Source organism: Corythoichthys intestinalis, chromosome 17 (genome assembly GCF_030265065.1).
Source record: "Corythoichthys intestinalis isolate RoL2023-P3 chromosome 17, ASM3026506v1, whole genome shotgun sequence".
NCBI lineage: Eukaryota > Metazoa > Chordata > Actinopteri > Syngnathiformes > Syngnathidae > Corythoichthys > Corythoichthys intestinalis.
Window position 1 is genome coordinate 12,986,615 of NC_080411.1, and position 15,157 is coordinate 13,001,771.

At 36.0% G+C, this 15,157-nt stretch overlaps 1 protein-coding gene across 1 annotated transcript in view; it reads right to left on the reverse strand.

Annotated features, from left to right (window-relative positions):
- Window positions 1-266: 266 nt before the first annotated feature.
- LOC130905314 (E3 ubiquitin-protein ligase RNF34-like) overlaps window positions 267-15,157 on the reverse strand; it is a 46,095-nt gene continuing 31,204 nt past the window's right edge. The window contains exons 4-7 of the mRNA XM_057818601.1: window positions 8,000-8,279; window positions 7,897-7,920; window positions 4,548-4,589; window positions 267-4,473 (exon numbers count right to left, since the gene is read on the reverse strand). Of these exons, the coding sequence (XP_057674584.1) occupies window positions 4,289-4,473; window positions 4,548-4,589; window positions 7,897-7,920; window positions 8,000-8,279 (531 nt within the window). The 3' untranslated portion in view covers window positions 267-4,288. The remainder of the gene's footprint in view (window positions 4,474-4,547; window positions 4,590-7,896; window positions 7,921-7,999; window positions 8,280-15,157) is intronic.

The following is a 15,157-nucleotide window of genomic DNA, read 5'->3' on the forward strand; positions in this document are numbered from 1 at the left end:
TTGTACAAGTTGACAACAACAAAAATGTTGAATTGCCACATTTTTAATATATTTTTTTTTCTCATTTTACAGTGAATTTTATTTCTCACATTTTCTTTCATCATATTATGACAATTTTTTCTTTTGCTCGTAATTAACATGAAAAAACTTGTTACACAGCTTTTGTTTGAAAAGTAATTCTCACATGTGTTCCATTTTTTTTAAATTAATGACTTTATGAAATAATTCTTCAATTATTGTGGACCCCCCCCCCCCCCCCCGTTTTTTATGATTCATGAAACAATACTATTTTTTTTCCAAAATGTATAATCACATTAGGATGCAGAATAAATTATTAATTCATATTTAGAATATAATTGTATTTAATATAATATTTTAATATCTTCTCAAAAGATATCTCATTTTAACTCTCATAACTTTGTCTTTTAACCCTAAAAATGCAATATTCTCATATTTTGTCAAATCTTTATAATTCAGTTTCTGTGCTTGTGAATTTGAGAATTCTAAAGAGACAAAACCTTACATCTTACATTCTCATATTTGAAAAATGTTATTGATGAATTGTAATATTCACACATGTTCCTTTTTTCAATGACTGATGATAGGTAACGAAGAACTCATCACATTCTTGATTACTCAAAAAAATATATATTGATAAATTTGGAAATCTATAAATATGCGCCAAAATATTTTTTCCTCAAAACATTACCACATTTCTCATTCGAACTCTTATAACTTTGTCTTTTATCCGTAAAAAAAAAAATCCCCACTAAATTTAAGCAAAATTTCAATTAAGATTCAGTTACTATCTCAGCGACAATAATTTTTTTAACCCCATACAGAAGGGGTGTCAAATTTACAGACCGCCGGGGGTCCAAGGGGTTGTTGTAGCTCATTCCTACTTTACATACAAAATCGGACGCTTTTATTTTGACATTGGTGCCGTAAAACTGTAGATTACTGATTTGCAGAGGTGGGTACTTCCTAACCCTTTACATTTATTCAGTGACATTTACTTGAGTAACGTTTTGAGAAAAATGTACTTCTAAGAGTAGTTTTACTTAGCCACAGTTGTTTCATTTTCCCTGTTTATTCTACATTAATTTTTTTTCACTAATGAGACAACGTAACAATAATCACGACTCCATTATACCAATTAGACTCAAGCTTTCTGTTCTATGATCACGCCGACCTGTTCAGTCACGCGGTGTCTTTAAAGTATTGTAAAAAATTAAGTACCGTATTGGCCCGAATATAAGACGGTGTTTTTTTGCATTGAAATAAGACTGAAAAGGTGGGGGTCGTCTTATATCCGCGGTCTAGACGTTATACACATTCATGACGCTATATGGCGCCAGATATCATTGAAGCGATGTTCTGTCATGACAGATCTCAGCTACTCTCAAGTTTAACAAGTTTGCGTTATTTTATTGCAGTGTTTTTCCTTATTCAGGTTTGTTTCAAGACTACAGTTACAGTTAGACTTCACTTTGATGGTTAATGCAGTTATTGCAATTTTGTTGTTTTATCACAATAGATTGGTTTATTTACATTTCAAAAACCAGAAGCCATTCATTTACGAATGTGATTGCACTTTAGTTTACATATTTAAACGTTCCGATATTAAGATTTGAATGAGGAAAAATAACATGCTTTTTCTCTCAAATATATTGTTATAATCATTTGTTTCAGATGCACTGTAATTATTTTCTGTATCAAAATTAATTTGGTGTTTAAAAAGTCTTTTTTTCCCAAACTTGAGTCTTGAAAAAGAGGGGGTCGTCTTATAATCAGGGCCGTCTTATATTCGGGCCAATACGGTATTTGACATAGAGCGCTGCCCTCCACATGACTCGAAAGCGCAGATTTAAACCTGTCTTCCAGTTTTTGTTTGGCAGCGATTGACATTGGACAAACGGCGATATGATCCTTTTACTTTCATAATAGGAACTATGAAGGAATTATTTAATTGAGGGCACTCATGCACCTTGTGCTGACCAAAAAAAAAAAAAAAAAAAAAAAATCAAACATCGTAAGCAGTTACTCACAATGTTACTCATTACTTGAGTATTCTTTTGACCAAATACTTTTTTACTTGTACTTGAGTACATTTTCTGGATGGCTACTTTTACTCCTAATTGAGTAATATTACTTTGAAAATGACGCTACTCTTACTTGAGTAAAATATTTGGCTACCCTACCCACCTCTGGTGATTTGTGTGATTAAGTGCGTGGACTACTGCTCACTTTAGTGTCTGCAGTTACACTCGATCCTTTGCCTCCTCCCAGCCAAAATGGGTTGGACGTCTAGCACTGTCAAAGGCAGCCAATGAGTTAACGAGGAAGTGGCCCAAAAATGCCCCAAAACAGACAGGAAGTGACATAAAAATGTCCCAAAATTAACTGATAGCATAGCACAGCACTCCAGAAATGCAGAGAATCAACAGGAAATGATGCAAAATTTACAGGAAGTGATCTGTAAGTATCTTAAAATTACATGGTAGTGATACAAAATGAACTAATTGCCTGCCTTTGGCAACGACAGATGTCCAAACCATTTTGACTGGGTGGGGCGAATGAATGTTGACTCAAATATTAATGGTAACATAAAAAAACAACCAACAGGGGTTCTAAGATTGAGCCCTGTAGAACTCCTTTCACGTGTTTAACTCCGACGCTGCCTGTACTTTCCGTCAAAATGAATTGGACGTCTAAACGCTGTCCATGTCAGCCAGTGAGTTAATTTATTTGGCCAAAAATAAACTAGCCCGGCCTACATGAGATATACAGTGCTGCTCGAAAGTTTGTGAACCCCACAGCGATGGTCAGATTTTTTGTAAAAAAAACTAAAATAACCTTATTAAATGTTAAGTTATACCCAAATCCACAATACTGACATTCCAAATAATGGACTGAAACAAAAGAAATAGTTATATTGTCATTCTTTATTTAACAAAAGTGGTTGATTTAAGAAAAACTCAGATATCATGTGTGCAAAAGTATGTGAACCCCTTCAGTTAATAGGATATTGCGCCTCCTTTTGCAGAGATTACCTCAACCAAACGGTTTCTGTAGTGACTAATCAGCCTCTCACATCTACTTTGGGGGATTTTTGCCCATTCTTCCTTGCAGAACGTAGTCAGTTGAGAGAGGTTTGATGGGCGTCTGGCATGAACTGCTCGCTTCAGGTCCCGCCACAGCATTTCAATGGGATTTAGGTCAGGACTTTGACTGGGCCAGTCCAGAACACGAATCTTCTTCTTTTTCAGCCATTCCTTGGTTGTATTGCTGGAATGCTTTGGATCATTATCATGTTGCATGATCCACCTTCTGCCAAGCTTTAACTTCAAAACAGATGGCGTCAGGTTATGTTCTAGGATTTGACAATATTCCTCAGAATTCATGATTCCCTGGACTATGTGGAGTTGTCCAGGTCCTGAGGATGAAAAGCAAGCCCAGATCTTGACATTCCCACCTCCATGCTTCACTGTTGGGAGAAGGTTCTTTTGGTGGTATGCAGTGTTGACTTTTCGCCAGACATGGCGGTTTTGGTTGTGACCAAACAGTTCAATTTTGCACCTACATCAGTTGATGAAAACTCTTTTTAATTTAGTCTCGACAACACAACTGTTAAAAAAACAAAAAAAAACTACTGAATTGATTGATTAGGAAATCAGGTTGAAATAATAGAAAATTCCAAAATGTTGAGGGGGTTCACAAACTTTTGAGCAGCACTGTAATTACCCTAAATGTAGCCCATGAACAAAAAGGAGTTTGACACCCCTGCCATCCAGGAAATTTGTTCATGAAGTTTAGCTGAGTTATATTAAACTTGGAAGTACAATTTTAATTTTTTTTTACTTATAAGATCTTGATAGTATTTTTCTAGGCTGTATTTATAACACCGTTATTTGGTCACAGTGATAGCGTCAGTCTGCCAAACCCTTGTTAAGTCATCGTTCGCTAATGACAGCGCAAGATGTCCAATCCATTTGGAACGTTCATTCGCCCCTCCTGGTTCAAATGGATTGGACATCTATCGCCGTCAATGGTCGCGAAATAAAAGAATTCAAAGCAAGGAGTATGAGAATCGAGGCATATTATTTGGCATCTGCTAACTATTTTCTACATAAATTAATTTAAAAAAACACACACAAGTCTCCTTTTGTTTTTGTTTTCTTCACGGTATTGCACATGTAAAGTCGACTCGACGGCGATGACGCGTCGACCGGAACCCCTGCCGTGTCCCGCGAAAAGCGTCCGTCTCTGGCGCTAGCGTTTTTTTCCCCTATGACTTGAAGACGTGCACGGCGCGTACCACGTACTGCCGACAGATGGGGCACTCGTTCATCCTCTTGCCGCATTTAGTGCACGTCACCATGTGTCCGCACTCTAGCAGCACACAGTCGATGATGGCGTCCATGCAGATGCGACACAAATTGTCGTCGGAGGCCAGTTGGGCTTTCACGCCGTCTAAGGAACATGGAAACGTTTTAACACTTGTCACAATCGGAGAAGTGCAGAGAGAGAAAAATACAAAAACCTACCTCCGACGGCGCTGTTGCACAGTGGGGGAGGATATGCGACAACTTGTTGGGCAGAAAAAAAATGGGACAGATATTAGAATTGTTTAAGCCATGGATGACAACATTTACATTAAATAAATCATTGTTGTTTGCTTCTAAGATCGCCATAGTATTTTTTACGAGCGTTTTTACAGAGTCGCTGCAATTGACGTCAGCACTTGAAATTAATATCTCAATATCTATAAAACGATAGCAGCACAAATGAACAATTCTACAGCACAAACAAGCACAAACATAGCATAAACGGACGCAACATTTAGAGTCCATTTTGCAATTAATGGGGGGGGCTGCGTCACGTAATCACTCGAAATTAATGTCTCAAAAACGTTAGCAGCACAAACAAACATTTTTAGAGCACAAACGTAGCCCAAACGATTGACACCATTTTTAGCCATTTTTAATCAAAATAGGCATCTGGTTGCCCTCAGATTGACCTATAAAAGAATTGTTAGTACAGTGATCCCTCACTACTTCCCACTTGAAACTTTAGTCCATCGCCCTTAGTCCATCGCGGATTTTTTTTTCCAATTAAAAAAACATAAAACAGACGAGCTGTCACGATCCAATCGTGTAGTCTCCCTCTCTCCCTCCCCCTGCTCTTTGTTGGTCAGGCAGTGAGTTCACTGGAGTTGCTTATTAAAGTAAACGATGATTGGGAAAGACGTTAAATGTTTGAAGTTCGCTCCTCTGGCAAGATCAAAGCGCTGCATATGTCAATCATTGCTTAACTTGTTAAACAGTTGCTGTGGTAACTCATTGTGTGTAAGTGAGCGGATTTGAGTGGACTGACTTAACAAAGCATTTAATAAAGCCAAGCATTTTTCTGCTCAATACTTGTTTAAAAATAAGTCCGTGGGACAGTAAAATGTTTAAAAATAATTATTATATTTGAAGTGCTTGAAAACCATTTATTAAAAAAACAATTAAAAAGAAACAAATATATATACATATATATATATATACATATGTTTGTTTGTTTGTTTTAATTATACTTAGGGAAAAAAACAAACATGTCTTATACATATATACATATACATATGTATAAAACAGACAAGACTGAAAAAGCAGTCTCTGCTCTTGCACTCCTCTTTAAAATAAACTGCTGTATTTTAAGCAAAAAGAACTGTTGTGTTTGATAGAACAATATGTCTATATGCTGCCATAGCAGGTTCATGGCACATTAAGCCCCTGAACTATTTTTAATTTGTCCGTTTTACCCTGAAAACCCCCGTTTACAGACGTCACGCAACCGCTTTTGTTTCAACCCAGCCATAAAAAGAAGGTAATTATATTAATTATTCAAAATGTCTGTCATTTTTAGCTTAGAATCATTAATTGATGTCTAATATTTAGTTTAAAAAAAAAAAAAAAAAAAGATTAAAAAAAAATATTCACTCGCATATTTTAAACTTTTAAACAAATTACGTCACAATGAAAAAATGGTGTCTGTAAAAAAGTCACGGATATCTACCTCATAACTACCGCTTAATTGTATTTTTTTTTTGTTACTGTCGCATTTTCCCCAATATGTTAGATGATAAATAATCGATCCAAACAAAGAAAAATTGAAAAAAAAAAAGCTTAAAAGGGTAAATATATGAAAAAGAAAATTTCGACCACTCCTTGATGTCTGCAATTTCTGCATCGCGACCCTTGTTATATTACCATGTTTCACCCATAAAATCCCCCCAAAATCCGGCTGTGGCCATTCACAGGTGTGTTTTGACACTTGATGATACATGCTACATGGAGTTTTTGGATCTTAAAGAGGTAAGTACGCGATAATATCTCGTTAAAATCGTGGCGTCTTTAATTCTGCTCTCGCGTGCTCTCACCGCCAGTTAGGGTTTTGCTGTTTAAATTATTTTTTTAAATGCCCTCCTGTTCAAATTTTTCTTCCCCCAGAAAATTGAGATTTTAAGCTTTCCGATGACGTATCACACATGCATATAGGACAATTTTGAAATTTGGCCAAATTGGGGGTCTCAGAGCGGAACGAGGGATCACTGTATCTCAAAAACGATCGCAACACAAACACATTTTTTTTCACCACAAACAAACACAAACCTAGAACAAACGAATGACATACTTTTTCTATTAATTTGTATCTGATTGAGGGCCAGCTTCACGGAGGTCTTCGTCAACCGTAATGATAACGAAAATATTTCGGCGACAACATTTTTTTTCATGATGGTGACGTGACGACAAGCTAAAAAAGTGATTCAACTCATTTTTTTTTAATCAATTATAAAATCAGTACAAGCTTCCTCATAGAATTTACTCATTATAAAAGGTTGTTATGGAATTTTGGTATGTGTGTTTCATTTAAATTCAGTCTATAAGATAACTCATATAAGTAGAAAAGAAATTTTCAAAATAATTGTTAGTTTATCCTAGAAAAAGAAATCCTATCTTAAATCATGAGCTGTTTTTAAATTAAAATATATTATTTAATTAAATTAAAAAAATAAAAAGTTTTCTGTTCTTCCTCAGTGTCACTGTCCACTATTTTGTGTTAGTGTTCCTCCAAGAAAATGCCCCATTCATGAATGACATCACTCTTCTGCGATAACATCACTCCAGTGGCGGGAAATTCAACTGTGGTAATTATATATTATTTTACCTCCTTAAAAAGTCTGATTTTGCAGTTTTATGAAATACGTTCAGTGTGGTTGATCATAACGTGCCCACTCTGTTAAAGCGAAATATCAAAGAAACAAATTTCATTAAATAATTTCAAAATGTTTATTTGTAAAATTATAAATTCCTCATCAAGCTAGGCTGAGGGCTAAGTTTAGCACAAAATGTCCCCTCTGTTACTGTCCACTCTGATACTTCCAAATGGCACCCTATCAAAAAAATGACCTGGAGATGATTCTGAATAAATGTATTTATAATTTCATTTCATAATTTATTTAATTTGCCACTTCACAAGGAGTGACTAATATTTAGCTAAAATTTTATAAGATGGAAAATTCTATTAAAATTTTAAAAATAAAAATTAAGTCACTTGGATATTTTGTAAACTGGATATGAATTAAATTACATTTTTAAATAAACCAAATACAACTGAAAAAGCACAATGAAATGAAATGAGTTTATCACTAGTCGACGTCCAATCCATTTGAAGTGGGAGGGATCGAAGCTAATTCGCTGCCACTTGTCCCACTTCAAAATGATTGGACATCTATTGCTGTCAATGTCGGCCAATAAGTTGATAACAAAAATCTTGTTTTTCCACATATAGTTTATGATGTCATAATTAAAAAAAAAAAAAAATTAAAAATGAAATCTTAACATTTGTATTTACCTGCTGTAATGTTCACGTTTTCCACTGGAAAAAGAAAAAAGCAGACATAAAAGTGACACGATGTAAAAATTCACGTTTCTGGGTAGCTCGGTCGGTTGCCTACTGGACTTTCTGTTGTTCTGGTTTTCTCTGTAAAGGCGATGCACGCGTTCCAGCAGCTCCCACTTCTCGCAGCAGCCCGAGTAGTTGACGAAATTCCTGGCCAGGATTTCCTTCAGCTGGCGCACCGACAACCTCTCGATGGCGTCTTCGTCGTCCAAGTCGGACAGCGACGCGCGGACTCTCCTCCCCGTCGCCGCCGGACTGGCCTCCACTGCATTTTCCGTCTGCTCCAGATTAACCAGCGACACTGTGGGCGTGTCCTCTTGCTCCTGTGGAGAAAACTGACAGGCAAGGAATCAATAGAATAGAAAGCCTTCATTGTATTGGTACAGATTTAAAGCTTCGCCATAATGTGCTCCGCAAAGCAAAAGTACAATAAGGTTAATAAATATATTGGCGGAAAACACAGAAAAGACTGAAAAAGCAGTTTCTGCTCCTGCACCCTTCTTTAAAATAAACTGCTGTATTTTAAGCCAGAAGGACTGTTGAGTTTGATAGAACAATACAGTCCCTGACAAAAGTCTTGTCGCTTATCCAATTTGTAGAAACAATTGCTAATAACCTGACTTTTAATTACTCAATTGGTTTCAGAAATGGCTCATATGAAAGCTAAGACCCTCCCAAATGATGTTGAATGTACAAAAATATATTTGTTTCACTGAAAAAAGATTGATCATTTAATGAAGACATAATAGGTCAAATTTTGGCAAGACAAACGTTTTGTTGCCTACAGAAAGTAGTGTGAAAAACAAAAAATGCACTTCAAATACAAAAATATGTTACATTTACATACACCGAATTTAATATTTTGTATGACTTCCATGGGCTTGAAGGACTGCATCCATGCAGTTCAGCAAAGATTCATACAATTTAGTTTCGTCTTCTATGCTTCCTCTTTCATCCTGTTCATTGTATAGTGACTGGGCTGGCCAGTTCTGGAGGATCTTGATGTTCTTTGCCTTGAGGAACTTTGAGGTAGACATTGAAGTATGTGATGGAGCACCATCCTGCTGCAGAATTTGTCCCTTTTTATGGTTAGGAATGTAAGCGGCAGCTAAGATTTCTTGATATTTCAGACCATTTATGTTGCCTTCCACCCTGCAGATCTCTGGCACACCCCCATACTGGATGTAACCGTGTGGCATTTGCCAAGGCCCACAGCCTGTCAAATGGTAAATGGTGTTATACTTGTATAGCGCTTTTCCACCTTTCAAAGCTCTTAAAAAGATGGATGCTGGAAAAGTGGCAAAAGGTGGATTTTTCAGATGAATCTTCCATTGAATTACACCACAGTCGCCGCAAATATTGCAGGAGACCTACTGGAGCCCGCATGGATCTGAGATTCACTCAGAAAACAGTGAAGTTTGGTGGTGGCAAAATCATGGTGTGGGGGCAACATAAATAGTCTGAAATATCAACAAATCTTAGCTGCCTCTTACATTCCTAACCATAAGAAGGGACAAATTCTGCAGCAGGATGGTGCTCCATCGCATACTTCAATCTCTACCTCAAAGTTACTCAAGGCAAAAAAGATCAAGATCCTCCAGGACTGGCCAGCCCAGTCACCAGACATGAACATCATTGAATATGTCTGGTGTAGGATGAAAGAGGAAGCATGGAAGACGAAACCCAAGAATGTTGATGAACTCTGGGAGGCATGCAAGACTGCTTTCTTTGATATTCCTGATGACTTCATCAATAAATTGTATGAATCCTTGCGGAAGCCCATGGAAGTCATACAAAATATTATAATTTGGATCTCACAGCACCACTGCTTAATTCGCTTATGTTATGTAACATATTTTTGTATTTGAAGTACATTTTTGTTCAATTTTCACACTACTTTCTGTAGGCGACAAAACTTGTGTCGACAAAATTTGACCTTTATGTCTTCATTAAATGATACATTTTCAGTGAAACAAATATATTTTTGTACATTCAACATCATTTGGGAGGGCCTTAGCTTTCATATGAGCCATTTCTGAAACCAATTGAATAATTAAGTCAGCAATTATTTCTACAAACTGGATAAGCGACAAGACTTTTGTCAGGGACTGTACATACATATATAAATTACACATTCAAAAGTTTGGGGTCTAAGCCACCCCAAACTTTTGAACTGTAGTGTACACGTACACACACACATATTAATTATTATTCTAACATTTCTAAAATTAACCTCATTTGTTAAATTATTTATTTAGTTTAACTCATTGCCTGCCACTGACAACAAAAGACTTGTGATTCAATTAAATTGGGTGAACTACCTGTGAATGAATGAATGCTCATATTTCAGTGCCATTGACGTCAAGTGTCACCAATGGCAAACATTAAGTTAAATTAGTGGCCTAAAAGAGGTTAAATACAATAAAATCATACTGATGAGATAACTATCACACATACAAAGATGATTTTGAATAACTAGCATGATAAAATAAAATAAAAAAATATTTTTAGTGTAAGCGTAAGTTATTTTAGATACAAGCCTAGTTCATAGATATTTAATTTCTTACTTCATAAGGGATGACAAATATTCAAATCCTAATATTAATCTACACATGTTAATACTAGAGATGTCCAGATATCCCGATCGATCGGGTCCGATCACATCATTTTCAAAGTATCGGAATCGGCATAAAAATATCGGACATGCCTTTTTTAAATATATTTATATTTTTTAATTAAATCGTTTTCTAATTGTATTTAACGTTACAGCCATAATATGTTACACTCATCCAGAGTCTTTAGTTTAGGCTTAAGGTAGGGTTATCAAATTTATCCCGTTAACGGCGGTAATTAATTTTTTAAAAAATTCATCACGTTAAAATATTTAACGCAATAAACGCATGCGCTGCACGACCCACTCACGCATTGTCACGTTCAATCTGTAATGGTGCCGTTTTACCTATATATAGAGCTAAAACGCAGCGTAAAATGAGTAGAGTGAATTTTGGCAGCCTTAGGAGCCTTTTTTTTAATTGGCTAAAGCCTTACAATCCCTCTCCCTACGATTAGAAATATCGTGGGAAGCAATGTGGGGAAGAAAGGTAGTAATTGATCTTTTTCTTAACACCCTTTGAGAAGATATATCAATTGGTACGACTATGCACAGTCATGGTTGCACTTCCCATCATGCATTTGGGCAGAACAGTTAAATGGCTACGGTATCATTTACTGAAAGCTCAACAAATACACTAGATGGCAATATTTAGTTACAATATACAAAGTCACATTTATCCTTTAAGAATTACAAGTCTTTCTATCTGTGGATCCCTCTCACAGAAAGAATGTTAATAATGTAAATGCAATCTTGAGGATTTATTCTCATAATAAACTAATACAGTACTTATGTACTGTATGTTGAATGTATATATTTGTCCGAATTTTATTCATTTTTTTCTTAATGCATTGCCAAAATGTATATGATCGGGAAAAATTATCGAGAATGATTGGAATTGTATCGGGAGCAAAAAAAAAAAAAAAAAGCAATCGGATCGGGAAATATCGGGATCGGCAGATACTCAAACTAAAACAATCGGATCGGGAACAAAAAAACATGATCGGAACAACCCTAGTTAATATTAATAATAATTCTAAAGTTCTACTCAATGGTCTATATTAGAAGCATGACGTTGAGAAAAGTCCACAGGAAGTGTTCTTGCGCTTAGTGTTAATGTAGTGTTTAGTGTCAGCTGGGTTGCTGCAGGGAGTTGTCAACCTGCGTGCGTCTTACGTAACTGACTCAGCCCGCGTAAGCGACCTAAAAAAAGGCAAAGGGCTTAAGCCGCCTCGCTCGCCGGTCGGCCGGCGTTTACACGCGCTCGCACGCGCGCTCGCACGCGCGCATTGACAGTCAGAGAGTAAATGCTGCTGCTTGCAGCTGTCACATGAATGCACAATCAGCACAGCGGAGGGAAAATCAACATAATTGTCGGTGAATTCGACTCAACGAGCAAGAATTGGCACGAGGGGGGAAACTTTTGTGCTCCATTTCAAGAAGGCGCAGATGGGGCAAGATTCATTTTTAACACTTTACAGGGCCTCGTTTAAATCATTGATTGCCATTGACCAAGCTAGGCGTCCAATCGATTTTGATACAAAGAATGAACGCTGCCGGGCCTCCCAGAGAAGTCGGCAGGCAGCGAATTATCGTCGTCGGACCACCTAGTCGAGATGGATTGGACGTCTAGCTGAGTGAGATGCAGATGTCAATGTTGTGGCATTAGCAGTGCAACTGTAACCGGTCTGCATGAATAACACGATCCGTCCCACTCGTCCAGGTCAGGACTAAAATTTTGACTAGGAGAGGTCGGCAGGCAGCGAAGATTCACTGCCAGACCTCCCTTTTAAGTCAATGGCACTGAAATGAGAATTTACAGTCAGTTATCCCAGTTTATTTGAATTGGATATCTTTTATTATCAGTGGCAGGTTCAATTTTAAAAGATATTTCAAATGATTATATTAACAATAATAATTACTTTTACAGTGTTATTAGGCACTATATCCAAAGTGACTAATGTGATTTTTTTTTTTTCATTCATTTATAATTAGGGCTGTCAAACGAACGTCAAAAGTAATTAATCGCAATTCAAACCATCTCTAAAATATGCCATATTATTCTGTAAATTATTCTTGGAATGGAAAGATAAGACACAAGACGGATATATACATACAACATACTGTACATACAGTAAGTACTGTATTGGTTTATTATAACAATAAATCCACAAATGGCATTATTAACATTCTTTCTGTTAAAGTGATCCACGGATAGAAAGACGTGTAGTTCTTAAAAGATAAATGTTATAGTTTCAAGTTATAGTAATTTTATATTAAAACTAGGGGTGTCAAACGACTACAATTTTTAATCGAGTTAATTACAGCTTAAAAATTAATTTATCGTAATTATTCACAATTAATCGCAGTTCAAACCACCTATAAAATATGCCATATTTTTCTGTAAATTATTGTTGGAATGGAAAGATAAGACACAAGACGGATATATACATACAACATACGGTGCATAAGTACGGTATTTCTTTATTCTAACAATAAATCAACAAAATGGCATTACCATTATTAACATTCTGTTAAAGCGATCCATGGATAGAAAGACTTGTAGTTCTTAAAAGATTAATATTAGTACAAGTTATAGAAATTTTATATTAAAACCCCTCTTCATGTTTTCGTTTTACTAAAATTTGTAAAATTTTCAATCAAAAAATAAATTCATAGCCCACCATTGCTGATGTCAATAATGACTTACACAATGCTCATGGGAGCTGAAGCCTATAAAATCAGGCGCACCCAACCGCCAGCAGAGGGCGGCAAAACTCTGAAAACACAACAAGTACACCTTTCACTGTGCTGTCATTTTAATCTGTTTGAGCGGGGCATTTGTGCGTTAATTACGTCAAATATTTTAACGTGATTAATTTTAAAAATTAACAACCGCTCGTTAACGCGATAATTTTGACAGCCCTAATTAAAACCCCTCTTCTCTTTTCGTTTTAATAAAATTTGTAAAATTTTCAATCAAAAGTAGAGTTAATATAATAATAATAAGAATAAAAATAACAATAATAAGAATAGAGTGACCAAAGTCTGAGTAAGTTTTATGTGTATTTTGCATAGCTATTTTGATTGGAAATGCCAGTTCACCTTGCATTGTTGTTTAACTGTGTGAGAATAGGGCCTCATTACTACAGACTGAAGTGCTTTTCTTTCTGTGAACATTTTTTTTTTTTTGAGAGATAGGAATATTATTTTGTTGTGCTTTCACTAAATGATACTTATGTTTGCTGTGAAGGAGTTGCCGAAGCTTAAACGGCGCGGTCCAAAGAACGCCTGTGTCCACTTGCCTTTAGAACATATATATCTCTGTACAAATCTTACCCAAAATACAACAAGAGACACATAATTGCCACTAAAAGAAAGAATACTTACAGAATATGTGTGGAGCACAAATAACACAATGCAAAAGCATAAACGTCTCACAACTACTACCACTAATAGAAGGAATAACATTAGTATGGAACGGCGCTGCCCCCAAGCGGCCAGTGGCATTCTCTTCACTCTTAATGTCCATAAACAGCGTCATTGTAATCTGTTTGAGGCAATGCGTGAGCGGGTCATTCAGTGCATGCGTTAATTGCGTCAAATATTTTAACGTGATTAACTTAAAAAAATAATTAACGCCCGTTAACGCAATAATTTTGACAGCTTTATATAATATGTATATGGCGGAAAACACTCAAGTGACTTGAAATTCCGCTCTAAGACCCCCTATTTGGCCAAATTTCAAAATTGTCCAATATGAATGAATGATACATGTCATTGGAAAGCTTAAAATCTCAATTTTCTGGCGAAAGAAAAATGTTGAACAGGAGGGCATTTAAAAAAACAAAACCAAAAAAAAATTAAACAGCTAAACCCTCACTAGAGGTGAGAGCATGAAAGAGCATAATTAAAGACGCCATTTTAACAAGATATTATCGCGTACTTACTTATTGTTTCGATCCAAAAACTCCATGTAGCATGTATCACAGAGTGTCAAGACACACCTGTGAATGGCTACAGCCGGATTTTGGGGGGATTTTATGGGTGAAACATGGTAATATAACAAGGGTCGCGATGCAGAAATCGCAGACATCAAGGAGTGGTCGAGATTTTCATATATTTACCTTTTTAAACTTTTTTTTTTTTTCATTGTTTGGATCGATTAGTTATCATCTAACATATCGGAGAAAATACGACAGTAACAAAAAAAAAATACAATTAAGCGATAGTTATGAAGTAGATATCCGTGACTTTTTTACAGACACCATTTTTTTCATTGTGACGTAAGTTGTTTAAAAGTTTAAAATATGTGAGTGAATAATTTTTTAAAGTCCTTTTCTTTTTATAACTAAATATTAGACATCAATTTATGATTCTAATTTAAAAATGACAGACATTTTAAATAATAAATATAAATACCTTCTTTTTATGGCTGGGTCGAAACAAAAGCGGTTGCGCGACGTCTGTAAACAGGGGTCTCCAGGGTAAAACGGACAATTATGAAAAATAGTCCGGGGGCTTAACGCTCTATGTATCTGCTATGGCAGCATATAGACTAGAGATGTCCCTATCCGTTATTTGGATCGGATCGGACGCCGA